General features: G+C 38.1%; 1 protein-coding gene across 1 annotated transcript in view; it reads left to right on the top strand.

Annotated features, from left to right (window-relative positions):
- LOC130912554 (acid-sensing ion channel 1-like) overlaps positions 1–21,609 on the top strand; it is a 125,695-nt gene extending 104,086 nt beyond the window's left edge. Inside the window, exons 5-10 of the mRNA XM_057830714.1 lie at positions 566–716; positions 9,744–9,800; positions 9,930–10,083; positions 11,138–11,229; positions 11,327–11,406; positions 13,159–21,609. Coding sequence (XP_057686697.1) covers positions 566–716; positions 9,744–9,800; positions 9,930–10,083; positions 11,138–11,229; positions 11,327–11,406; positions 13,159–13,275 — 651 coding nt within the window. The 3' untranslated portion in view covers positions 13,276–21,609. The remainder of the gene's footprint in view (positions 1–565; positions 717–9,743; positions 9,801–9,929; positions 10,084–11,137; positions 11,230–11,326; positions 11,407–13,158) is intronic.
- Positions 21,610–26,632: the final 5,023 nt, after the last annotated feature.

The raw sequence follows: 26,632 nt of genomic DNA, 5'->3' as shown, positions 1-26,632 counted from the left end.
AGAGCATTGTAAGAAACTCATTGATGGATACCGGAAGCAATTGTTCGCAGTTATTTTGTATAAAGGTTCTGCTACCAAGCATTACGCTGAGGGTGCTAATACTTTTGTTAGGCCATTTTTGGAGTTTTGTGTACAATGATGATGTATTTTTTTTCATTCTCTTTTGTGTTTTTTCATTGCAAGCTAAATAAATGAAGATATTACCATCAAAGCATTTGTAATTGCAATCATTTTCTGGGAGAAATTGAGCATTATCTGACAGAATTGCAAGGGTGCCAATACTTTTGGCCAGCAGTGTATATAACTGAAGTCATTGTATATAGCAAATAAGGTTGCTCAAAAGTTGGTAGGGACAATTTGAGCATCCTGAAAAGTTGGTAGTGCAATGTCTCTACCGTCCCTATGCACACCCACATGTGCCCTTGGTCATACTTCTCCTGATCATTTTTCTTTTAACTATAAAAATTGTGTTCACTTTACAGAAAGAAAATGATTGGGGGTTTTTTTCCGTTATTTATTTGGTTTCTATAAATGCCTAATAATAAAATGTTGTTTAATGTTGCAGCTGATATATCTACCACCACCCTGGGGTGACTGCAAGGTGACACCCATGGACTCTGAATTCTTTGATACTTACAGCATCACAGCCTGTCGTATTGACTGCGAAACACGCTACCTAGTGGACAACTGCAACTGCCGCATGGTGCACATGCCAGGTAGGAAACCATCCAACAATTAAGAGTACTCCTAAAACTTTTGGAATGACTTAACAAAACTAGAGCAGTACTCTGAAAGCAGACCTACGCTTAAGCAGCAAAATCCAAAACATCGCCATATTTCTGATGTCTTTGACTTTTGAACCTTTCTCTTCTCATCATATCACCTACCTGACTAATTTGAGTTAAATAGGCTGATCCATGATCAAGTTATCGCTAAATTCCTTTTCGGACCTGTGAACTTTGGCCTCATACCCCGGAATCAATGTTCCCTCTAGTTTTTCATGTGTCTGAACGGACACACAACCTCCCTGAGCACACTGAGTACACCAGTATCATGCCAGTTTAAAACCTTGGATCATAGCAAGTTACATGGCTTATTAAAAGAATGAAATTACAGGAGCAATTATCATTAGTTTGCTTTTAATATAATTGATTTGGCCCACTTAAAATGAAAAACACAAAAATCTCATTGTTCTGAGATGTGTACTATGTTATATGTGAGAGTTCTGCTCCAACCATAGGAAGAGTCCTGCTTTTGCCTGTAAGGTCCAGTTGTGGCATGAGTGAGTTAATAAATAAAGCATAATGAACAACCACAACGGGAGTATATCAAACTCCCACATTAAAACTGGTCAGACAATAAAGAGACTCAAGACTCCTATTCTCTGATTCTAAGCAGCTTTACAGGACAGGTTTTTTAAAAAAATAAAAATAAAAATAAAAAAAAAAACAACTTCTGTTTGGCCATACTCTGACAGTCATTCCATCTTAAAAGAACCTTTCTTTTTTACTTTGGGTTGATGAGTGTAGTGTCGCTGCTCGTTCGTTTCGCCATGATAAGGGGTTAGGATTTGCGTCGCTTAACTCCACTGCACTGCTGTTAGCTAGCTGCACGGCGCATATGTGCAGGGCACATACTAGTATGCAAACTGTCAATGCTATGATTGGATGCATAGCGTAAGTGAAATTTATCGTAATATTGTCTAGACACCTGTCGCTTATTGAGTTAAGTTGCAAAATTGTACAGAAAACAATATTATTGGTCTAATTAACTAGATTATACAGGGTTCCCGCATGGTCTTAAAAAGTCTTAAAAGAATTGAATTTATTCATTTGGAAATAATACCTTTAAAAGTCCTGAAAAAAAGTATTGAATTTTCATATCTGGGTCTTAAAATTTATGATGTATGTAACTTCTCTGCGTCTCATTTCTCCTCAAAAGTGTCATTTGTCATTTTGATTAAATAACATAGCCTAAAAAAAAAAAAAAACATTAAGATCGCAACGTAGCCCCGGGTCAAAATCCCGTCCCGCAGGATTCCAGTGTCACGACCGGAGTCCCGGCAAAATGTCATGCTCTAAACCACACAGATTTTTTTTTTTTTTTTTTTACACCGAGCCATACATTTCATATTAGAGAGATGGGGAAGTGAAAAATTCAACGAGACGTGGTTGAGTAAACAATCCTTTCGACTTTGGCTCAAACCAGTGGATAGCAGTGTGTTCGCGGCTTTTTGCATCATATGCAAAAAAAAAAGATTCAGCTGGGTAGAATAGGCATGAAGGCGCTACAGTCCCATGCTAAATCATCTAAACACATAACCTCCATGAGAGGAAAGAAACATACTCAACATTACAATTTCAATCATGATCAAAGGATGACAAAGAAATACTTGACAGCCCACTGTCAAGAAATGAAATTTTGGAAGCTATAAGTAACAAAAACAGTGGGAAAACACCGGGGCCAGACGGAATACCAATGGAGTTCTATAAAATATTTAAAAATAAGTTGAACCAGCCACTGCTTGACATGTATAACGAATCATTCAGAACAGGGACTCTTTCAGATACATTGAGATTAGCCACAATTACATTGATTTTAAAACCAAACAAGCCACAAATGGAAAGTGCCTCATATAGAGGAATTAGTTTAATGGGATGTTATATGAAGATATTATGTAAAGTATTTGCTAAAATATTAGAAAAATATATTCCAAAGTTAATATTGGCTGATCAACAAGGCTTTGTTCAAAAAAGACAAAGCTATCATAATATTAGGCGAGTGCTAAACATAATGCATGAGAAACAAAATACTTAGGATACAGCAATGTTAGCAGTGGATGCATATTAAGCATTTGACAGGATAGAATGGAATTATCTTCTAAAACTACTTCCAAGATACGGATTAGGGGGATAAAATAGATCAAGTTACTATATACAAACCCTGCTGCTCAAGTCCTAACTAACACCAATACATTCAAACCATTCGTTTTGCAACGTTCAACTAGACAAGGCTGCCCTTTGTCCCCTGTTTTGTTTATTCTGGCCAATGGAACCATTGGCTATGGCAGTAAGAACACACCCTGGACTATCTGGTATCACTCTAGGAGGAAGAAATCATGTAATATCTCTATTCGCAGATGACATTTTTCTGTCTAAATTGAAAAATACTATCCCAACCCTGGTTAATTTAATGCTCATGTTCCTGAATGAGGAAGACCAAAGAAATGCCCCTGTAAATACCGAATTTAGAATTGCAACAAATGGCTTTCAATATGTGGGTATCAAGATTACTCCAAATTAGAACAAATTTATTGATTCAAGTTATCACCCTCTGGTGGATAAAATTACCCAAACTTTAAATCGCTGGTCAATTTAACCCATTTCCATGATTGGACGGATTAATATAATAAAGATGTCAATACTACCCAAATTTTTATATTATTTCCAAACGGTTCCTCTGCCATTACCACAGATTTTCTTCGACAATATAATTACGATATTTAGAAATTTTATCTGGGATGAAAGAAAAGCAAGACTTGGACTCAAATCACTCTACTTGCCTTATGACAGAGGAGGCCTACAACTCCCAAACCTTAGATGGTACTATATGGCTGCTCAATTAAAATCAGCTAACCCCTACTTTAACACAGACTCTCCTCCCTCATGGGTTAAGATTGAACAGCAATCAGTGACATGCGGTCAGGGGAGGCAGGTGAGGCAGAGCCTCACCTGTCATCATGACAAAAAAATAATTATAGCATCAAATTAATATTAATATTTGTCCATTGCTCTTTATGTATGACTCATTTCAAACATTTTTTACAGTCAAAATCGCTGAATTTGCCCATTTCCTGTTCAAATAACGAAATGAAACGAGAGGTGCGGCAGCAAAGAGTAAAGCCTCACCTCTGATTGCGCAATCCATAACAAACTGGGTTGATACATGGAATTGGAGCGTGCTGGTTGCCGTACATCTGCATGTCGCCATTATGATGTTTCCAGATACGTTTATTTGACCTGATTTTCCACAGTCTGGCTAATGTCTTTAACCCTTAAAGTTTAATTTTTGTTAGCCACATATTTAGTTTTGCTGATGGGAAATAAAACCACAGTGAAAAGGCACAGGTTGCGGCAGAAAGTACTCTGTCGCACTGAAAGGGGGGGTACGTGAAACTGGACTTTCCGTCAAAAGTGGACGCGATTAACAACACCGGAGCTAAAAGGTTTGCTTCAAACTACGGGACAGAAGATAACTCGCGCTTTTCAAACGGACTGGTGCACCCGAAAAGACTGGCTATGTGGCTGTCCTTCGAAAAATCGGCTTTGCTGCTTTCCCTGCCTTTTCTTCTCAACTTGTGCCAATGTCTGGACTAACACGAGACATTGTGACATTAAAAAACTACCACGAAGCCTCAGCAAACACGAGAGCTCGACCACTCACATTCAAAGAAAAAACTTTTGGAAGCTCAAGGTTCGCTTTGGCTTTGACGAACAGCGGAAGCTCAACGGTAGCATCCAGAATGCTAAGGTAAAGGACAACTGAAAGAGTTTGAAAGACCTCATTAATGCAACCTGCATCCTAGCTAAACAGGAGTTAACATTTCGTGGTAACGATGAGCGTGTAAGCTCTTCTAAACGTGGCTTACATGTAGAACAATTACATGGTTTTGCTGAGAAAGATGAAAGGTCAGCTAGACATTTGGACACATTCACTGTGTGTTCTGGCTTGTCAAATAGAACACAGCGATCTAATTGAAGCAATCCTCTCCATTGAGGCGGAGAGATTTTTCTAAAGTAAAGGAAAATAAGGAGGACTTTTACAAAAAGGTCGTAGGTTTGCATAGGGACGGTAGGGACATAACACTACCAACTTTTCAGGATGCTAAAATTGTCCCCACCAACGTTTAAGCAACCTTACCTTTTTTGCATGATATAATGTTCAGTTATATAGAGAATTTAGATCTTTCAATAGTTCCATATGTTGTAAGGATAGAATTGACCCTACCATTATTAAGTGAATTATTTTCATTATGTTTATGCTAATAAAAACCAGACATTTATTCAGGAAGTTTTCTAAATGTTTCTTTAGTATTTTTTGAAAACAAAGGTTTGAATCGAACAGTGTATCATCCGAACCAATCCACGTAAAAGTTATTATCAGTAGATAAGGATTTATTTTGCATTGATCATTTTGCCTATTAATTAATTAGGTTCATATACATGAGAAATGTGGCCCTTTGCCCCCTTCATCCAATCTGTTTGGTCTTATTAATGTCCTGTCCCCAGCAAAAAGTGTACCTACATGCAGGTTATGCTGTTATATCGTCCCTACAAATGTTGAGACCAAACCTATGCTCTTCCAAAGTAACGGCGGTTTTTGTGGTGAAGGACAGGCGCAACACCACAAACAGTTTTCATTTCAATCTTATAAAAAAAAAAAAAAAAAAGCTTAGACTAAGAAAAATACAATAGAATATTTAAAAACTAAATTTTGGCCTTAAATAAAATATTCTTTGTTTTTCTTTTCACACTTTCTGTTTAGCAATCTGTAATAAATTGATTAAAGTATCAGAATTATAAGTTTTAAAAACAACTGAATTTTTCACTAAAGGTCAGAATTGAATTCTGTGGTTTTGTACACCACTCTTTACTCTCATTTATGTTGCATGAATTATAGAATTGCGACGGCCAACACATTGAGGGTGTACAGCAAATGCATGTTATTTTCTTACTTTTACGCATCGATAATATGTACCGTGTGTGCGTGTTTTGTGAAGAATGCTGATGAGATATGAAATAACCAGTAGCCAATTGAATAAGCTACCCTTTTTGGTTTATATATTTGGAAATCTGACACTAAAGGAGTCAGTGCCTCACCAACCATGAACCTCACCGCACGTCACTGACAGCAATCAATATCAAACATACCAATCCACAGTTAAAGACAAAAAAAATCCTTTTCAATAATACTTTAATACAATATAATACTACATAATAATAAAACATAATACAATAATTACTGGCACAAGGCACACAATCTCATTGATAGCCCTATAACCATATATCCAGGGGTGCACATATTTTTTTTGCCCAGGTTCTCAGAGGAGGACCTGGAGATGTGACTTGGTCCTCATTGAGCTTGAGAGCCGACCCGCCTGATGCGATAAAATTATGACGAGCTTTACTTAGAGCCAATTACCTTTGATTAATTATATAAACAATTAACGCTTGATTAACATCAACTGGCACAAAAAAAGTGCCATTACTTTGAAGTGAAATGTAAAGAAATAAACATAAAAGCACTAATTCAAAATAAAGGGCATTCATATGCGGCTCCCACATTAACTCCAAGCCTTTGTAAAAGCGGGATGTCCTCCTCATAAGAGCTCATTGAACGTGCATGTTTAGCTTTGTGAAATGCGAGCAAAAACACGTTTGTCAGTGCATGGCGCTGTTCTTCAATAACTTTTTCCCGCCACTTGTCCATAGGGCGAGTGGGGTCCTGTGTGACATCGATAGTTTGCTTAATTGCCACATGCTGTTTTTTTTCGTGCTATTCAAAGTTTGGATGGCTAAAATTCTTTGACCCTACATAAAATGCGCTGCTCTTATTAACGACATTGGGATTCTCCCGGCAAATGTTGCACCACATTTCTGTGCGAGCAACATTTGCTTCTAGCCATGGTACCTCCTGCAGCCACTTTTCAGCAAAAGTCCTTTTTTTCCCGGTAGCTCCAGTGACATCTCTGTCGTCTGTCTGTCTTTTGACGGGAGCAGGGGAACACGGAAATAATTACTCAGTGGGGCCTGCCTCTTTGACATTTTGAGAAGTTATTTTCTCGTGTCCGCCGCAAATACAGTGGTCAGCCATCGGTACGCAAAAGCGTATGGAACCCGTTGAGGGCCAGCGCGTTTGTCTCCGTCCAGTGCGCATGCGCGCATGTGGCCCACTTATGTGCACCCCTGCATATATCGTTTTTCTCCTTTGCGGAATAATGATAATTTTCCACCTGGGAGAATGGATAGAGGCTTTAAAGTATGGAAAATGAAGGGTATCGAAACAGTTGGGGACTTGTATGAAAATGGAACATTGCATACATATGGGAACTATGTACATCCCTAAATGTCCAAATTGAGTATTGCTTGTCATGTTCCCTCCAAAATGTCATGTGAGTTGTTACAGGAGTGCTGTCAGCATTGGTGCAGAGACTGAAGAAGTGGTGGGGTCATTCCCACCACCATGCTTGACTGTAGGCATGACACACTTATCTTTGTACTCCTCACCTGGTCGCCGCCATACATGCTTGAGACCATCGGAACCAAACAAATGAATCTTCGTCTCATCAGAACACAGGACATGGTTCCAGTAATCCACGTGCTTTGTTGACATGTCTTCGGCAAACTGTTTGCGGGCTTTCATATGCACCGTCTTCAGAAGAGGTTTCCTCCTGGGGTGACAGCCATGCACACCAATTTGATGTAGAGTACAGCGTATAGTCTGAGCACTAATAGGCTGACCCCCCCACCTCTTCAATCTCTGCAATCTTCAGCAATGCTGACAGCACTCCTGTAACGAGTCACATGACATTTTGGAGGGAAAATGACAAGCAGTACTCAATTTGGACATTTAGGGATGTATGTAGTTCCCATGCGGTGCACTCACTTCTGTTGCCGGGATTTACATATTAATGTCTATATTTTGAGTTATTTTGAGGGGAAAATAAATTAACTCTATTATGTAAGCTGCACACAGACAACTTTTCATTGTATCAAAGTGTCATTTTGTTAGTGTTGTCCCATGAAAAGATAAGATATACTTAAATATCTGCAGAAATGCGAGGGGTGTACTCACTTTTGTGATACACTGTAACTCCTGAAATACTGCACCACATGTCTGGTAACATTCCTGATACATGCTCTAAATGTAACAACTTTAAAGGTACTCTCATAAACTGTGTGTGGGAGTGTTCGAAAATTCAGAATTTTTGAAAGGACGTTACAAAATGTTTATCACTTGTTTAAAGTGAAAGGACCTACCTCAACCGAACTTTGTGTTTTGGGAATTTATCCAACAGATGTTGTCATAACCAAAAAATGAAAAAAATGTTAGATTTTTGATTACTGCATGCAGGAAGAGTGATTGCCTTGAAATGGGTGAACATGAAACGTCCTTCGTTAAGACAATGAATTAAGGAATTTTCGCAAGCCATAGGAATGGAAAGACTGACTACCAAAACCAAAAGAATTTGTGAAATTATGGGACACATATATGTACATTGTATCAACATTCTAAAGAAATCAGTGAATGTAATGACGTCTATATACAAAAGTGTTTTTCATTTTTTTCTTTGCAAGCTGTGTGAATGCGTGTGTGAATATGTAGAAGATTATTATTTTTGTTTTTTATTTAATTGGGTTGTGAAATATGAGCATCTTGTGGCTATCATGTTTTGAATTTTCAGTTTTTGTCTTTTATTTTTTGAAAAATAAAAAATATGAGGGGAGAAAAAGAAACAAACTCCCTCCATTGCCGGCATTTTTCAATCTGCCTGTATAAGACAGCCAGTTGCTCACAAGCCTTACTGAAGCCAGCCAACAAGCTTCTAATGTAAGTGAAAAGACAGCAGCTAACACTAGTGCTGCAGCCCCCCTGCATCCAAGCCCAGCTACGATTGCTAGTGGATTTGCAAGAGTGAATCACGCACATCTTTTGGGTCCACAGCAACCGTAAAAAGCAGAGGTTGCCAGAGAGTTTAGGATGACACTCGCCACGCTAATTGCTAACGCTAACGAGAACGCCTCTACTTGGCCTGTGTCTACACTGTGAAGGTGTCGCCTGAGTAGCCTATGCTACATTCTTACATCCTGCACACATTCCACATTTCCACTTTCGAGAAATGAATTGACACAAATTCACTGATTTTGTTTTTCTTTGTTGATATGGCTGTGAAATTTAAACGGTCTTAATTAGGTCTCAAAAAGTCTCAAATTTAACTTGAGGAAACCTGTACAAACCTTGTTGTATCAATTCCAAAATAAGATGTAAATTAATACTGCAGCCCTTCCACAAATTGGTGACGGAATGTGTCTGCAGCAAATCAGCTCAGGAGTCTTGCTCACTTTTCACTCTTTATTTTTCTCCGCACTCCTCATGTCATGCACCTCACAACTATATACATATAATCGTGGTGTCAGTAAGCCACCAATGGGTCGCCGTATCAAACACACCAATAGGAGCATCGCATTGCCATATCACACGCACCAATAGGAGTGTCGCGCTGACACATCACTGCGGCGCTGAAAGTAGTCCTATTGACGCTACAATATGTTTCTGTTAAATTTTATTTTTTCTGCGGCATAGATTTTCTTGTGCGTTGTGCCTGTGCAAGCAGTGTGCGATTGCGCACGCGCGCAGCTTAACATTGCCCAGAATGCAATCACCTCCTCTGTTTCATTTTACAATTATATCCTGCCAGTTTGATTATAATCCCTTTATTAATTTTTGAGTTGTCTTCAACATAAAATACAGCCATACTGAATGGAATACAAAAGAACGGCCTTCCCTAGGGTTCACCTACTGGCAGAGGTATTAAAATCTGTTCTTCATCTACATAGCAGCAGCAGACAGTATTTTTTGTGTGTGTGTTTTTATTGGATATACCATGTAAGCATTCAAATTCCGTCTCTTCCAAACCCTCAGAGAACATCATATGCATTTTTGTTATTGTGTTTTGGTTGCAGGCGATGCACCCTACTGCACCCCAGAGCTGTACAAAGAATGTGCTGATCCTGCTCTTGGTAAGAAAGGCGCATTGTTCGAATGTGGAGTGGACCTAGACAGAGAAAATAAGAGTACGGTAGTTTATAACATGGTACTAAAACAAAACAAAAAAAATTTACAAGATTGTTCTTTTCTTCCCAATACAGATTTCCTGGTGCAGAGAGATAATGATTTCTGTGTTTGTGAAACACCATGCAACATAACCAGATACAGCAAAGAACTGTCCTTTGTAAAAATTCCCAGCAAAGCCTCTGCTAAATATCTTGCAAAGAAATACAACAAATCTGAGCAGTACATTAAGTAAGTGTCAATTCTAAAGGGACACTAAACCCAAGATATCAAAGGTTTAGTTAACTACTGTTAAAGTATACCTGGAATGTAATGATATAGTTACGTATTTTCCGCACTATAAGGCGCATCGGAGTAAAAGGCACACCTTCAATGAAAGGCGTTTTTTTTTTAAGTTTTCATATCCGGTTGTACATCTACTTATGAAATTAATTGGTTATGGAAGTTGGTCCGTGACTTGAAAATTCTGTAAGTAGAGACGCGTTTTCCACGTAAATGCCCTAATTCATTCCAACCCCCAATCCCCCCCCCCCCCCCCCCCCAATTTAGACATAAATCTTTTATGAGACATAAAAATGCATCAAAACATGTCAAAAATACATGTTACAATTAGATTATTGCACAATAAACATAAAATCAGGATGCCAGGACAGCTAGGCAATAGCCAATGGCAGAGCAGCTATAAGTATGTTATGTTCAGTAAACTCTTGGAGCTGCGAGGTCCAGCCATTTTGTATTTTTGCGTATTGTACCCTGAAATTTTTTTCGTAACAAGAGGCAATATTTTCCCGTTGAGGCCTGTTTAAACTTGAAAATTCTGAATGTAGAGACGTTCATAAGTAGAGATACCATTGTATAGGGCGGACCACATTATAAGGCGCAGTAGTAGTGGTTGGGGTTGCATTATGCTTCTATTAGATGGAGCTTTGCTAAAGGGACTGTCATGCAATGATTAACCAATATATAAGGTGTATCTGATTATAAGGCGGACTGTTGGCTTTTGAGAAAATTGAAGCAATTTAGGTGAGCCTTATAGTGCAGAAAATGAAATTAAAGTATAAAAAAGACATTTAAAACATTTCATTCACCTGCTTACGGAAGCGGCAATGTTTAATTACACGTCTTTTCCACCCACGACTTGCAAAAATATGGTGTGTGTTAGCTGTGTCATAATCATTATATTTCGTAAGAAAGTCATATAGCTATTAAATATTGAAAAATTGTGTTCAACACAGTGTTGCTGTCAGGCAAAATCTTCATCTGACCATGATTTATACCTCTGCAGGGACAATCTCCTGGTTTTGGACATCTTTTTTGAGGCTCTCAACTATGAAACTATTGAGCAAAAGAAAGCTTATGAAGTGGCTGGACTATTGGGTATAGTATTATATACATCATGTGGACAGAAAATGGGTACAGCATGTGTTCATGATTCTTTTAACTAAAATATACTGCTTTGATTTATATATTTCAGGTGATATTGGTGGTCAAATGGGACTTTTCATTGGTGCTAGCATACTTACCATTCTGGAGATTTTTGACTATCTTTATGAGGTGAGCCAACCTAAAAAGTACACTGAATGTAGAAAAAAAAAATCCAAATTAGGGCTGTTAGAAATTGCGCTCTTTAAGGCACACAAGACCCTGGTAGAGGTCAAGGGAAACTATGTGAATTATCTTTTTGTCATGTTCGTTAATTACCAAGAACAGGAGTATTTACTAATTACGATTCAATAAAAGAGACTCACAGACCTGATACAGTTATTTGTTAAGACTGCACTGATTCCAGAGATATTGTAAATGACAAGTACAGAATTCTGTCTGATAGTTCCCTTACTCCGAGAGTCCCCACGATAGCGGAAGTATCAGTGTGCTAAATACATACTCCAAAGGCGTAAATGTAAGCCCCTTTCACAAATACCTGAACACCGTTGAAATCCCGGGATTTAAACGGGTAGCCCTTATGTGTGAAAGCAATTTCCCGGGATGACTGACATGGAGATTATGCAGACATTTACCGGGTCGCATCCAAATATAATGTTCGGGGTGAAACCGGACGCGGCATGTGAGAAAGCAGGCGTTTAATTCCCGAGTCACTGTGCGAAGGCTGATGACGTAAATATCATGGCGGGCCCATCGTCATTTCCTCTTTCTTCGCAGTAAGACAAAAAACGTGAAACAAACATCCCAATTAATAACATGGCTAACTGAAAATAGCTAAATTAAAAACGGGGAAACATAACAAAATTAAATTGCTATTGGATCGTTGAGCCAAAGAAGAGAAAGTCCATTGTCCATATTTGGAAATATGTGGTTTATTTTGTTGCCGATGCCATGATATCATGTCGGGCTTATAAACTCCCGTTCCCCGCCATCCACACACAGAGAGTGCCAAGTCGCCAACACGGGACAAGTGAAAGTGTCCAACCCGGGTTATTCCCGGGATATCTCCCCATGTCTGAAAACCATGACACGGGTAAATAACACGTCACCTAACATTACACGTCACCTAACTGATATCCCTACTGGGATATAGAAGATGAGGTGATGTCATGATGAGGCGATGTCATGCGCCCCTCTCCTGGAGACGTCTGTGCCGTCACCGGTTCCCTTTAATTGGCGCCGTCGTGACCTGTTGGCCTGTTATTTCTACCGTGCTAAACAATTTATTGACGTTTACATATAGCTTGACTGTAGGTGAAATGTACCAGACGCATCTTGGAGGAATACAGATTACGAATTTGTACATTCAGCTAATTTTAAACTAAAGAGGTAAAAAGTTCAATCATGGCGGCAGCAAGTGGACACGCGACTAGATGTTACTATTCTGCTGAATGGACGTCTGCTTAATAAGTGATCAAATAGGTTAATCAAGTTATTAATAGATTATTGAACAATTAAAGTGTTACGTAATACGAATATATGCGACTAACTAAGGCGCCATTTTATTTTATCCCAACAGAGTTATACTGTAATTAGAGGAGGTTGTGCTATGATTTTCAGTGTGATTAGTTCATTCGGAAGATTGCAACATTTAGAAGAAGGTGTGCACACGTGTGCAACTGCAATATCTCATTTGTTGGTATTTAATCCCCATCTCAAATTTATTATTTTTTTTTTACAATTGAGTAGTTTAAGTTAAATCACACTTATGCTTTTTTAATATAATCAATTGGTTTATTTTGGGGTCAATTTTTTTATATGCAGTTTGAACACAGCATGTGTGTATAGATTTATCATTCTCACGGTAGTTAAATATAATGCCGGTTTCTTTCATCACTAACCATTGCGCTTTTATCTTCTCAGGTGATAAAGTACAAGCTGTGCCGCTGCTCTGATAAAAAGCACAAACACAACAACAGCGATCAGGGTACTGTGTTAAGCCTTGACGATGTCAAATGTCACGTCAGTAACTTCCATTAGGTGTCCTACATTTCAGAGTCTCTATGGACTTTGCTTAGAGCTTTGAGGAAAAAAAGCAGAGTGTCTCAACTGTGACTGAATTTGAGGCAAAAATGGAGAGAAGGACATGCAGAAGGACTGCAGTGACTTTTTAAGTATTGGATGCCAATCTCATATGGTTCTTTGTCACATACAGCAGCAACAAAGATCTTCAAATAAAGACAGGGCTCCAGACTGTTTTTTTTTTTTTTTACCAGGAGCAGTGGCCTCTAAGCTGAAATTTGCAGGGCCGCACAATGTAAATGAACGGACAAAGTAAACATTTACAATTGCACGAGCTCATTTGTGCATTATTGCCAACAACTGTCTTTCTGTTTGAACCAAAATTAGTTGGTAACAAAAAAGGTTTTTTTTTTTAAATTGAGGATTTTCTTTAATTACTGCATTAAAAAAATATATATATATATCTGAAGCCTATCAGTTGACAAGTAAAAGTGGATTCAAATTTTATAGTGAAAGTGAAGTGTTTTTGGCGAAGAATGCAGAGGTGGGTAGTAATGTGTTATATTTTCTCCGTTACATTAACTTAAGTAACTTTTGGAGGAAAATGTACTTCTAAGAGGAGTTTTACCACACCATACTTTTTTACTTTTACTTGGGTAGATTTGTAAAAAAGAAATGCTACTCTTACATAACTACTTTGGGCTATTCTAGAGTCGTTACATTTTTCTTCTTTTTTCTACATATTAGATTTAGATTATAGAACTTTTTTTTTTTTTGACGGCAATGCCAACAGTGGCTCAACCACTTTCACCAATGAGACATCACAACAAAAATCACATGACTCAATGGCTAGGTTTATACCGCAGGTCTTAATGCACAAATCCGATTTTTCTTCATATCTGTTTTTTTGGGCGTGCCCGTTCTGACTGCCTTTTTCCAATGAGCATCTAAATTTAGTACGCATGCGCACTAAACTCGCAGTCCGACACACATTGAGCAAACTGACCTGCATGCACTGACGCATCAAAACAAGTGACAACACATGCTGGCTCTACGTTATTTTAGGGTGATCATATTTTGATTTCCAAAAAAGGATACAAATAACAGGCATAAATAATCCCTGTTTAGTCTTATATTCAAAGTTTATATGGATTGTGCGTGCATGACGCACACACATAAGGGCAGTTTACCCCGACTCTCGGCCATGTAAGCTAATTGAAATATTGCTCATTTGGTGCACAGAAAGAAAACCGAGCATTCTCAGGTTTGGCCACCCATTATATTTTTATTTTTTTTTAATGACTTGTCAAGCCTGCCGTGTTCCTAAAAGCTGAGTTCAAGCTCGGTGCTAACGTTAATGCACATCTCCATAGCTGCCGTAGCTCCCTGCTTCACTTGCTTTTTGCTGAAGTAATTGCTAAATGACTTCCAATTTGGGAGACTTGGCAGTTCAGACCGCAGTCACATTCCGGAAAAATGTTGCCCAGATTGGATTTTAACCATATGTGAGAGTGGCCTAGATCGGATTTGAAATGGTCCACTTTTATGCGACCTGTCCCGTTTAGACCGTCAAGTTAATGCCCAACTCGAGACGGAAAACCACGAAAAAAATTTTGGATTTGTGCATTAAGACCTGCGGTATGGAACAAGCCCATGATACCAATCAGACGTAACAATACAGTCACATGACTATGCGCAAGCTTGCATTTGGAAGTCCTATGATCAGGCCGGCCTGTTCAATCACGTGGTGTCTTTCAAGCACCATATAAGATACGCTATTTGGCATAGAGCATGTCATGGTTTGAGTTGAGTGTCCTACTGTGTCTTGTCCTTGTGATTGCCCATTGGCAGAGGTGGATAGCAACGCGTTACATTTACTCCTTTATATTCACTCGAGTAACTTTTCAGGAAAAATGTACTTCTGAGAGTAGTTTTAGTAAGCCATAGTTTTTACTTGAATAGATTTGTGAAGAAGAAACGCTTCTCTTATTCCGGTACTTTGGGCTACACTAGTTACATTTTTCCTCTTTATTCCATATATTGGAATTTACTTTTTTTCCCCCAGAGACGCCAACAGTTGCTCAACTAGTTTCACCACTGAGACATCGCAAAAATAATCACATGACTCCATTACACTATTCTTTCTTGTAATCAAGTTTGCCGTTCTCTGATCACGCCAGCCTATTCAATCAGGTGGTGTTTTTAAAGCACTGTAAAAAAAATGCGTATTTGACATAGCCACCAACATGACTCAAAAGCGCAGATTTTGATCTCTGTTTTTATTTGGCGACAATTGACCACGGAAAACCAGGAGGTATGCTCGTTTTAGTTTCATAATAGGAAATATGTTTTCCTCTCTAGACGACACTCAGGCTCTTTGGACGAATAATGCTTAATTTCTGTAGATTTTTTTTCCTTCCTGGAATTGAATGTTTTGGGGGGGGGGTGTATTTCTTTGGCTTAACGTGTTTATGTAATATGTTATAGCACAGTATAATAATAACAGTTCATAATTGTGCTGAAAAAGAAAATACAATTGTTAAAAAATCAAACATCTTAAGCAGTTACTCAAAATGTTACTCACACTTGAGTATTCTTTTCACCAAATACGTTTTTTACTTGTACTTGAATAAATTTTTGGGATGGCTACTTTTACTTGAGTAATATTATTTTGAAGTAACGCTACTCTAACTTGAGGAAAGTTTATGGCTACTCTATCCACCTCTTTTGCTCGTCCCGTTCACTCATATCTGTATTGAAGCTTCCCATGTGCTGTCCCTTCTTGTTGCCTCATTCTCATTCTGCATCCATGCCCTGGTTGTTCCTGTATCCCCGTAAGAAGCTTTGTGGCCCAGTCTTGTGTTCACCTCTTGAGTTTGGTTTGTACTTTGCTTTCTGGGCTTTAGTCTGTACTTTTTTTTTTGTTCACTTGAATTAAAACATTTTTTAGTTATTCACTACGGCGCGGATTTCAACCTCTCTCCCAGTTTTTATCGTGCACCGATAAACACGGAAAAACGGAGATATGATCGTTTTAATTTCATGGTAGGAAGTGTTTTCTCCGATCGAGGGCACTCATGCGCTTTGGACTAGTGATTTTTCATTTTCTGTAGATTTCTAGTCCGAATTAGATGATTTTTGTGTATTTTTTGATGTTACGCTGAAAGAAAAATTATACTGTTTAAGGAAAAAAAACTAATTTCTTGAGTATTCTTTTTTACCAAATATTTTTTTCACTTATACATGAGTAAATCTATTGAATGCCTACTTTTACTTGAGTTTAATTTTAATTTTGAAGTAACACTACTCTTGTTTGAGTAAAATTTTGGCTACTCTACCCACCTCTGGCAAAATGCCACCATTTAAGGGCAGTCTGGAGCCCCAGCAAGCATGAACAAAATCATTCCAGTCTGTTTGGTTTATCCATGTAAAAGAAATTTGTTGTGTGGTTTTTGTAAAATAATTGATTTCAAAGTCATTTATACTTGAAGCGTGCATGCAAGCTTTATTGACTTTTCAACAATCAATCTCCCATTTTTATTTTCATGCCACTGCAGTCCAAATTTAGCCATTATTAAAACTCCTGAAAACACTTTAGATTTCTACCTCATTGTACAAGTGACTAAAATGAGCAAAAAGACACAACCTCAACAATTGTATTGAAATGGTAACAATGGAAAATACAACGTTGGTACCATCAACATTTAAAGAGCAGCCGTTGTAGATATTCTTAAAGGTTCTTCAGAGTAGGGAAAAAAATCTAATTATTAGCTGCCATTGCCAGGACTAAATGTCCAATCCAGTTTGTCTGGGAGAACATGAGCATATACAGCCAGATCCCCCACTTTAAATTAATTTGATGTCAATTGGACATTAGTGGTATAATTTCCCTCTCTAAAAATTTTAACTTGCAGGTGTTTGTTTTGTCAACGGATTGATAATGACAATAAATTGTTGAATGTCTCATCAGCTAGGGCTCAAGTCGCATGTAGCACTGGCGAGCAGTCAAAAATACCATCTGTCAATGAACTGTCAACGTCCTAATGAGGTTGTATACTGATAGCATGTTTATTGTTGTGCAATGCTATGTCCAAAGGCTGCCGCTGATATCGGACAAGTCCGTATTGTTTTTAGCAGTGCCTGTTTGAAAGTTTGACTCTTATAATATTTGGTTGTATATTATTTAGAATGTACTGTATAGTCTCAGTCATTTATAAATGCTAAGCTACAATAACTAAACCACGAGACATGAAAACAAAAAAAAAACATATAAAAGCATTATTTTAGCATTATCTCGATTGTAAACTACTGTGTTGAATTTGCTATGAATCTCTTTTCTGTATAATGGCATCAGTAAACAACATGGCTATTTAAGGAGCAATATGTAAGATTTGCACTTCAATTATTTGTTCAATGGCCCTTTTATTTCATTAGAGAAACATGTTTTTTGGAAATATGTCAAACACAATTCTCAGTAGTTTCCCATTTTAAAAGTCAATTTCAGCCCGTTTTAGTTGCTTTGATTCTGTGTTTACAATTTCCCTACACCAAACAGCCAATTACAAGATAAAGTCTTTGTCTTTGTCCATTTCCGCAGGTTTCATAAACTAAGGTTGCAGAAATAAGACGAGGATATCAGGGGCATAGGTTTGCATAGGGACCGAAGAGACATAACACTACCTACTTCTCAGGATGCACAAACAGTCCCCACCAATTTTAAGCAACCTTAGTTGCATTATATAATGAGTTCAGGTATATAGGTAATTTAGATTGTGTTCCCAGATGTCGTAAGGTTAGAATTGACCCTTAAGTGAATTATTCCCATTAAGTTCAGACTTACATTTACCCCTTTTCACTTGCTGAATGTGCCTGTCCATTTTTCCCCCTCAAATGCACATTTGATTGGCTGATGACTTGCATTTATTTTAAATGTATATATTTTCTACATTATTTATTCAATTACATTATTTATTCAAAAAATATTTTTATTTGCATCCTATGCAGACATTTCTTCAGCTAATCATACATTAATCATAACTGAAGTAAAACGTTTTCATTTTTTGTTTTGTTTCTTTAGTAGATTTTGAAAACAAAGGTTTGAATCGAACTGTGTATCACCTGAACCAATACACATGAAAGTTAGTATAAATCAATACAGATTTATTTTGCATTGATCATGTAGCCTATCAATCAAGGGCGTGGGTTTGCATAGGGACAGTAGGGACAGAACACTACCAACTTTTCAGGATGCTCAAATTGTCCACACCAACCTTTAAGCAAATTTACAGTATATGTATTATATAATGAGTTCAGTTAATTTAGATTGTCTTCCAATATGTTGTAAGGATACAACTGACTCTACCATTATTAAGTGAATTATTTGTTAAAACTTACATTTACCACTTTTCACTTGCTGAATGCGCCGGTCCACCCCCCCCCCCCCCCAACGCACATTTGATTAGCTGATGACCTGACCCACCCCCAACACACACATGCACGCTCACACTCACACAGCCCCTACAGAAATTCATGTCGACAACATGCCACCTCCTCCACCCCCTTCGAAGAGGAAGGATATTAAAAGTTTTTTTTTTTTTTCGCCCAGCAGCATCCAGTGTAAGTAAGATAAAAAGACACCAATGTTGTGGAGATGGGAAACACACTACTAATTTTGCTACTGAAAGTCCGACCTGTATCAGAGTTGGCATAACATTAAACTATGTGAACTTGCTAACCTGCTAAACTCGAGTAGGAAGCTGCTAAGAGCAGGGGTGAAAGTGGGCCAGAACGGTCAGGAACGCAGTTCCGGTATAAGATTTAGGGCCAGAACGCAGTTCCGGTATAAGATTCAGGGTCAGAATGCTGTTCCGGTATAAGATTCAGGGTACACGGTGCTTAGATTCCGAAAATATGACAGCAACTGTCAAAACGCTATGTAAAAAAAAAAAATGCTAAGCTGCCACACATGCATTTCAGCTCCAAGAAGAAAACATCAGATTTACATACACAAGTGTTAACAACAAGCATAATAAAGTCCTTGTGTAACGTAATCCGTTTCCACCAATATTTATTATTGATTTTATTCCACGGACGGCATGGAGGTTTCCCCAGCTGCTGCAGTTATCTGAGTCTGATGATGATGAGTCACGTCAATGTGCGAATGCACGCAGCAAAGCAAAATGCCTGGGCTCATTTATCCGTTCAATTGGCTGACATACTGACATGTGATCAGCAGAGATGGTTGGCTCTGATTAGTTCAAATGTGCCTGTTTTCTGGAACAGCAAGAAGAAGAAAAAAAAAAAAAAAGCTTGTTGAAATGATGCGACAAAAAACCGGCAATGCAACATACAATGGATCAAATCTTTAAGCGCAACAAAAGAGTTGAGGAGGCTTATTTATCATATTTAGTTGCTCTGATGGGGAGGTTCAGAACATCTTAGCTGTCAATGTGCACTTTGTACTTATATTTGTTCTTTATGTTAGGCTACTTATTCATTTCCTTGTAATTTAAAAAAGTCAATGCTTGTGCGATCATCAAAATATATTCCATTTCACTCTGCATAATATACTGTAAGTCATTTGTACTTACTTATCTGAATGTATGGTATTTATATCTTTATTATTAAAAAAAAAAAAGTAAAAAGTAACTTTCATTACATTAACTAACTATAGTATATATCCTATGTTCTTAACTGTTAAAATTGAGATTTTGCATTTAGTATTTGAGGAAATGAGGGAAAATAAAGAATAGGAGATGGAGGTTGGGGTTATAGCTGTTTTGTTAACTTTTATTTTGCACATCATTGAAAAAATACAATTTTGAATGAAAAATAAATATAGAAAATTTCTGGCTCTGTGGCGACCTTCACATCGGGGAGTTCCGGCAAGAAATTCTAGCCACTTTCACCCCTGGCTAAGAGAGAAGTGTCCTACTATTTGTGGTTTCTACCGTTAACGTTAATTAAACTGTGAGAAATGTAGTGAACTCTGCTGGAAACTATAGAACCAGAAAAACGTTAGCAAGAAGGTGCTTACAGAGAGACAGGTGCTGCGTAACCTCATATGTTGCTCAGTGCTCACACAACACAAGATGCACACCACATAATCATAATTAACTACTGTATGTACATAAAAAAAGAGCTACCCACACTAGCGTTGCGATCGACTGGTCGATTGTGATTGACATAATGAGCCCCCCCGATTTAGCATAGCAATTAGGTTAATATTCATGAGGAATGTAGCCCTGCCCCCATTCACCCAAGCTGTTTGGTCTTATTAATGTCCCATCCCAGGCAAAAAGTGTACATGCAGGTTATGCTGTTATATTGTCCCTTGAGACCAAACCTACTCCCTTGCTATCAATTAATTAGCTTCAATCAATCGGTTTGGCCTTATTAATGTCCCGTCCCCAGCAATAAGTATACATGCAGGTTATGTTGTTATATCGTCCCTACCAATGTTGGGACCAAGCCTACGCTCTTGAAGGATATGCATGCATGGTGCACTTGTACTAAAAGTATGTTTACTTATACTGCAAAATCGTGAACTTAATTGAACTCAACTTCGGTTACTTGTACTACAAGTATGTGTATTTACATGTCCTTGTACTACAAGTTTGGGTTTTGCGTTTACTTAAACCACAAACATGTTTTTGCATGTGCTTATCTTCAAGTATGTGTACTTGTACTCCAAGCATATATACTTGTAGTACTATAAGTAATTTGTAGTACTTGTGTGTATTTGTACTACAAGTATGTTAACTAGTTTTAAATGTATATGTTCTAGTACTCCAAGCATGTGTACTGTACTTGTACTAGAAGTATACCGACCAGCACAGCAAGGCTACCCACGCAATTTCAGCAAAAATTGCATTTTCTAGTTTCTGATTGAAATGATTATGTATGATGATACAGCTTTTTTTCTCCTTTGCGAGGCACTTATCTGGCAGCTCAAAGTGGATAGAATGTTGTGCGCTTCTATACTTCTGGTTGCAGTACGATTTTTGGCCACCAATCTTACATATCGCTCCTTTAAGGTTTACTTTTAGTTTTGTGGCTATAGGTCAGAGCTTCTTATAATAATGTAAATTACACGGCTATATTGTGCTGTGCAGTGACTGCTGCATGAAACTTTCCACATCATCACTGTCCAAAGAAAAGCATTCATCTCCAAATGTTATAACGCTTTGTTTGCTTTTTGAACTATCAATACTGTACATAACTCAATAACGCAATTTGAAAATACATGCTTTTATTAGACAGGGTGAGTTATTTTAGGGCTTTTATTTTGTTGTGATAGTCTGATGACATTGAATAAATAAAGTTCAAGTATTAATGTTACCTTTTATTCAAGCTAATGTTTTCTGTGTCGTTATTTGTTATATTAATTGTGGTTGGACTTCATGATATTCTTCCCCCCTTCCTTCACTGAGAAATTCTGAGTTTGCATAGAGGTTGTTCTTTTTCCTGAAGTTTAATAGAAGTCCCATTGTACAAGTATGTGCATTGACCCAAACCTCCAGGCAGCTGCTGCCCTCAAATATTTCCACCATGTGAATGAGCATTCTGACTGACAAACAATATACGTAACTGTATGTATATCTGAAAAATGGTAAGCCTTTTTTTAATTTATTTATTTATTTAGCTCTCATGTCAAGTTTCAATGAGGTCAAAATGTCCCTCTTAAAGTAAGCTGATTTATTTTTAAACCTCAGACCACCAAACTGCTGAATCTGTACTTAACAGTTCCTTCACGAGTCTCTGGTTTTTTGTTCAAGTCTTACACAACAAGGTCCTCTTTTATCGATGTCTTGGAACACCGACATTTGGGAGGTACATCTTGTGACTTTTAATGTGCCAGTTTGAAGCTATATTAGTGATAGTAAAAAAAGGCACTAATGCACAAACGTCTGAAACACTTTATCTGCTAAGAAAATAAATATTATGAGCCCTAATCTGTTCAAAAACATAATTAAATGAATACCAGTAACAGACTGCAATGAAAAGTTCAAGGATGTGTTTGTCAACATTGGTTTAGTACACATGTAAAATGCCAGATTTTTGTGATTTACAGTGGATACTAAAAGGCTACACAGTCTTGTTAAAAATGTAGGGTATTTGCACAATTAATGTGACAACTGTTCAACACAATTGAAAAAAATAGGTAGTGGTGTGCTTTGGATGATAAGCAGTTGTTAAAAGTATACCATCGGGAATTGTAGTCCAAATAAAAATCAAGTTTGTTCATAAATTGAGCAAAAACTTAAACTCATGTAATTTCTGTCGCATGTGGAAGGACATAACGTGTTTCTATGTGTTTTTGATTCTTTTAACAAAACAGATGCTCCATTTAACTAACACAGTTGTTTTACTTTTGTACTAAACACTTATGCATCAGATTTTTTTTTTTTTTTTTTTTGTAAATGATTTAAATCAGCATAGTGGTAACTGAGCACACGACTGAGCCCAATTTTCGCCGTTGATCAAGTGTACATTAGTGAATAAGTTTCTCAGTGGTGAGTTTTGGGAGGCCTGAACAGATTAATGACATTTCAACTAATTCTGAAATGCATTAGCTACCCCTGTTGTTTAGAAAAGAAGTATGAATTGACTTTTCAGTCTCTCAGCTTGAGAAAATTCAACAAACATTTATGACAAAATATATGAAAAATGTGTCAGTATGTATTAAACAACTACTGCCTGTTCTAACTTCTATTGTAGAAGGCAAAAATGCTGGTTTTAATGTCAATAAAAATATCAACAACAACAAAAGTTACCCAACTAAAACTTAAATACTGTATATATATTAAAATAATCTATATTACAATAAACAAATAACATATATGATCAAAATAATGCCTTTTCTCAATTACGGTACCTTATAGACAGTAAAAAACATACCTTCAAATTTGATTTAGTATTACTTAACCACTTAGTAAACTGTAGTTAGCAAAGTGATGTGGAATAGAGAATCAGAAGTTCAAAATTGAATAAATACACAAATTATTAAATGTGTCACTAAAATCCTTCAGTTTCAGTATTTCTTTATTTCACTGCATGTATTTAAATTTTTATTTAAACTAGGGCTGTCAAACGATTAAAATTTTTAATCGAGTTAATTACAGCTTAAAAATTAATTAATCATAATTAATCGCAATTAATCGCAATTCAAACCATCTATAAAATATGCCATATTTTTCTGTAAATTATTGTTGGAATGGAAAGATAAGACACAAGATGGATATATACATTCAACATACGGTACATAAGGACTGTTTGTTTATTATAACAATAAATCAACAAGATGGCATTAACATTATTAACATTCTGTTAAAGCGATCCATGGATAGAAAGACTTGTAGTTCTTAATAGAAAAATGTTAGTACAAGTTAGAGAAATTTTGTATTAAAACCCCTCTTAATGTTTTCATTTTAATAAAATTTGTAAAATTTTCAATCAAAAAATAAACTAGTAGCCTGCCATTGTTGATGTCAATAATGACTTACTCAATGCTCATGGATGCCTATAAAATCAGTCACACCCAAGCGCCAGCAGAGGGCGGCAAAACTCCATAAAACACAACAAGTGAGCGTTTCAATGTGTACTGTCATTTAAAACTCTCTGAGCGGGGCATCTGCGTTAATTGCGTCAAATATTTTAACGTGATTAATTTAAAAAAATAATTAACGCCCGTTAACGCGATAATTTTGACAGCCCTAATTTAAACATATAATTATTTCAAATTTTATTTATTTAGTTCAAATTTATTTACCTACGCTGCTGGCCAAAAGTATTGGCACCCCTGCAATTCTGTCAGATAATGCTCAATTTCTCCCAGAAAATGATTGCAACTACAAATGCTTGAGTAGTAATATCTTCATTTATTTTGCTTGCAGTGAAAAAACACAAACGAGAATGAAAAAAAATTTAAATCATTATCATTTTACACAAAACTAAAAAAAAAAAATCGGCCAGACAAAAGTATTGGCAGCCTCAGCCTAATATTTAGGAGCACAACTTTAGACAAAATAACTGCAAACAACCGCTTGAACCATTGCTGGAATTTTAAACCATTCTTCTTTGGTCAACTGCTCCAGGTCTCTGAGATTTGAAGGGTGCCTTCTCCAAACTGCCATTTTCAGATCTCTCCACGGGTGTTCTATGGGATTCAGGTCTGGACTCATTGCTGGCCACTTTAGAAGTCTCCAGTGCTTTCTCACAAACCATTTTCAAGTTCTTTTTAAAGTGTGTTTTGGGTCATTGTCCTGCTGGAAGACCCATGTCTTCTGAGGGAGACCCAGTTTTCTCACACTGGGCCCTACATTATGCTGCAAAAATTGTTAATAGTCTTCAGACTTCATAATGCCATGCATACGGTCAAGTAGTCCAGTAGCAGAGGTAGCAAAGCAACCCCAAAACATCAGGGAACCTCTGGCATGTTGGACTGTGTTCTTTTCTTTGAAGGCTTCATTTTTTTCCCTGTAAACTTTATGTTGATGTCTTTTCCCTTTCTCTTCTTTTGTCTAATCTGACCAGACAAATTTCTTCATAAACGTTTTTGGCTTCCTCAGGTACGTTTTGCCAAACTCCAGCCTGGCTTTTTTATGTCTCTGGCTCATAAGTGGGGTCTTCTCTTCTCTGGCTGGACATCCGCCCTGCGCTCCGTCGCGGGTCGCTGGCTGGGCGCCTGTGTATCAGCGGGGTGTTGCCTGCACCAGCCTTGGGCTTGGTGGGCCGCTGGGGGTTAGGGTTAGCGTGCCGTGCCGGTTGGGGGGGCTGCGGCTGTGGCTCGTGGCCCGGGTGGGCGGGCGGGGGTGGGGGTAGACGTGGGGTTGGTGGTGCGTCCCCTCCTGCCATCCCTGAAGGCCGGTTGATGGGGGCGTGGGTGGCCCGGGGACCACCCTGGATCCCGGGGGGGGGAACGATGGCTCCTTTACTGGGCTGCGGGAGGAGGGATGGGCCGCGCTTGACCACCCAACCCCCCACCCGCCCTCCCTCCCTCCCCGGGCTGGCTGGGGGCCGTGGCCCTGGGTTGGCGCCCACGCGGCTTCTCCGCCCGTCTGCGTGGCTGTCGCGCGCCCGATGGGGCTCGCGTGCTGCTGGATGTGGTAGGGCATGCTCTGGTTGGTGGTCCTGGTGCCGGGATTGGCGATGGGGCGGCATAGGGTTGGTCGCCAACGGGCTTACATTCATAAGAGATTCACACGTTTACTGGGTTCTAGATCACAGAACTGATTTGTGTACACTCTTTCAATCACTTAGCTTATAGACACCCCCACCCCTGTCCCCCTCTTTCACTGGCCAATAGGCCCCCACATGGTGTAAACCGGAAACACATCTCGCTGACGATGGCACCAGCATATTAGTAATTAGTCTAGATGTTCAATGTATTTCTTGTTGTTGTTTGTGTATGTTTCTTTTATTTCTTCTCTTGTGTTTCTTTTCTTCTGTCCCCCTATAATCCTTTCCTGTTCGCTGCTTTGTCATAATAAAAAGGTATTTTGAATGATCACAATGGGAGTATGTCAGACTCTCAATGTGAATGTGAAACATTAAAACTGTTCAGACTATCCGGGCACTTAGACTTCCATTCTCTGTGTCAAACAGCCGAACAGGACAGGCTAAAAAAAAAAAAAAGTGGGGTCTTCCTGGGTGTCCTACTATAGAGTCCCTTTTCATTCAGACGCCGACGAATAGTACACTGTTGTACCCTCGGACTGCAGGACAGCTTGAACTTGTTTGGATGTTATTCGAGGTTCTTTATACACCATCCGCACAATCTTTCATTGAAATCTCTCATCATCTTTAATTTTTCATCCACATCTAGGGAGGTTAGCCACAGTGCCACACATATTGATGACACTGCGCACGCTAGACACAAGATCATTCAGGTCTTTGGAGATGGACTTGTAGCCTTGAGATTCCCCATGCATCCTCAAAATTTTGCTTCCTCAGACAGTTCTTTGGTCTTCTTTTCTCAATGCTCAATGTGGTACACACAAAGGCACAGGACAGAGGTTGAGTCAACTTTAATCCATTTTAACTGGCTGCAAGTGTGATTTAGTTATTGCCACCACCTGTTATGTGCCACAGGTAAGTAACAGGTGCTGTTAATTACACAAATTAGAGAAGCATGACATTATTTTTCAAAGGGTGCCAATACCTTTGTTCGGCCCATTTTTGGAGTTTCGTGTAAAATGATAATGATTTATTTTTTTTCCCATTCTGTTTTTTTTTTTTTTTTTTTCCATTGCAAGCTAAATAAATGAAGATATTACTACCAAAGCATTTGTAATTGCAATCATTTTCTGGGAGAAATTGAGCATTATCTAACAGAATTGCAGGGGTGCCAATACTTTTGGCCAGCAGTGTACAT

This window comes from Corythoichthys intestinalis, chromosome 2 (assembly GCF_030265065.1).
Source record: "Corythoichthys intestinalis isolate RoL2023-P3 chromosome 2, ASM3026506v1, whole genome shotgun sequence".
Taxonomy (NCBI): domain Eukaryota; kingdom Metazoa; phylum Chordata; class Actinopteri; order Syngnathiformes; family Syngnathidae; genus Corythoichthys; species Corythoichthys intestinalis.
The sequence above is the reverse complement of the archived record's forward strand: the minus strand, read 5'-3'. Positions and strand labels throughout refer to the sequence as shown.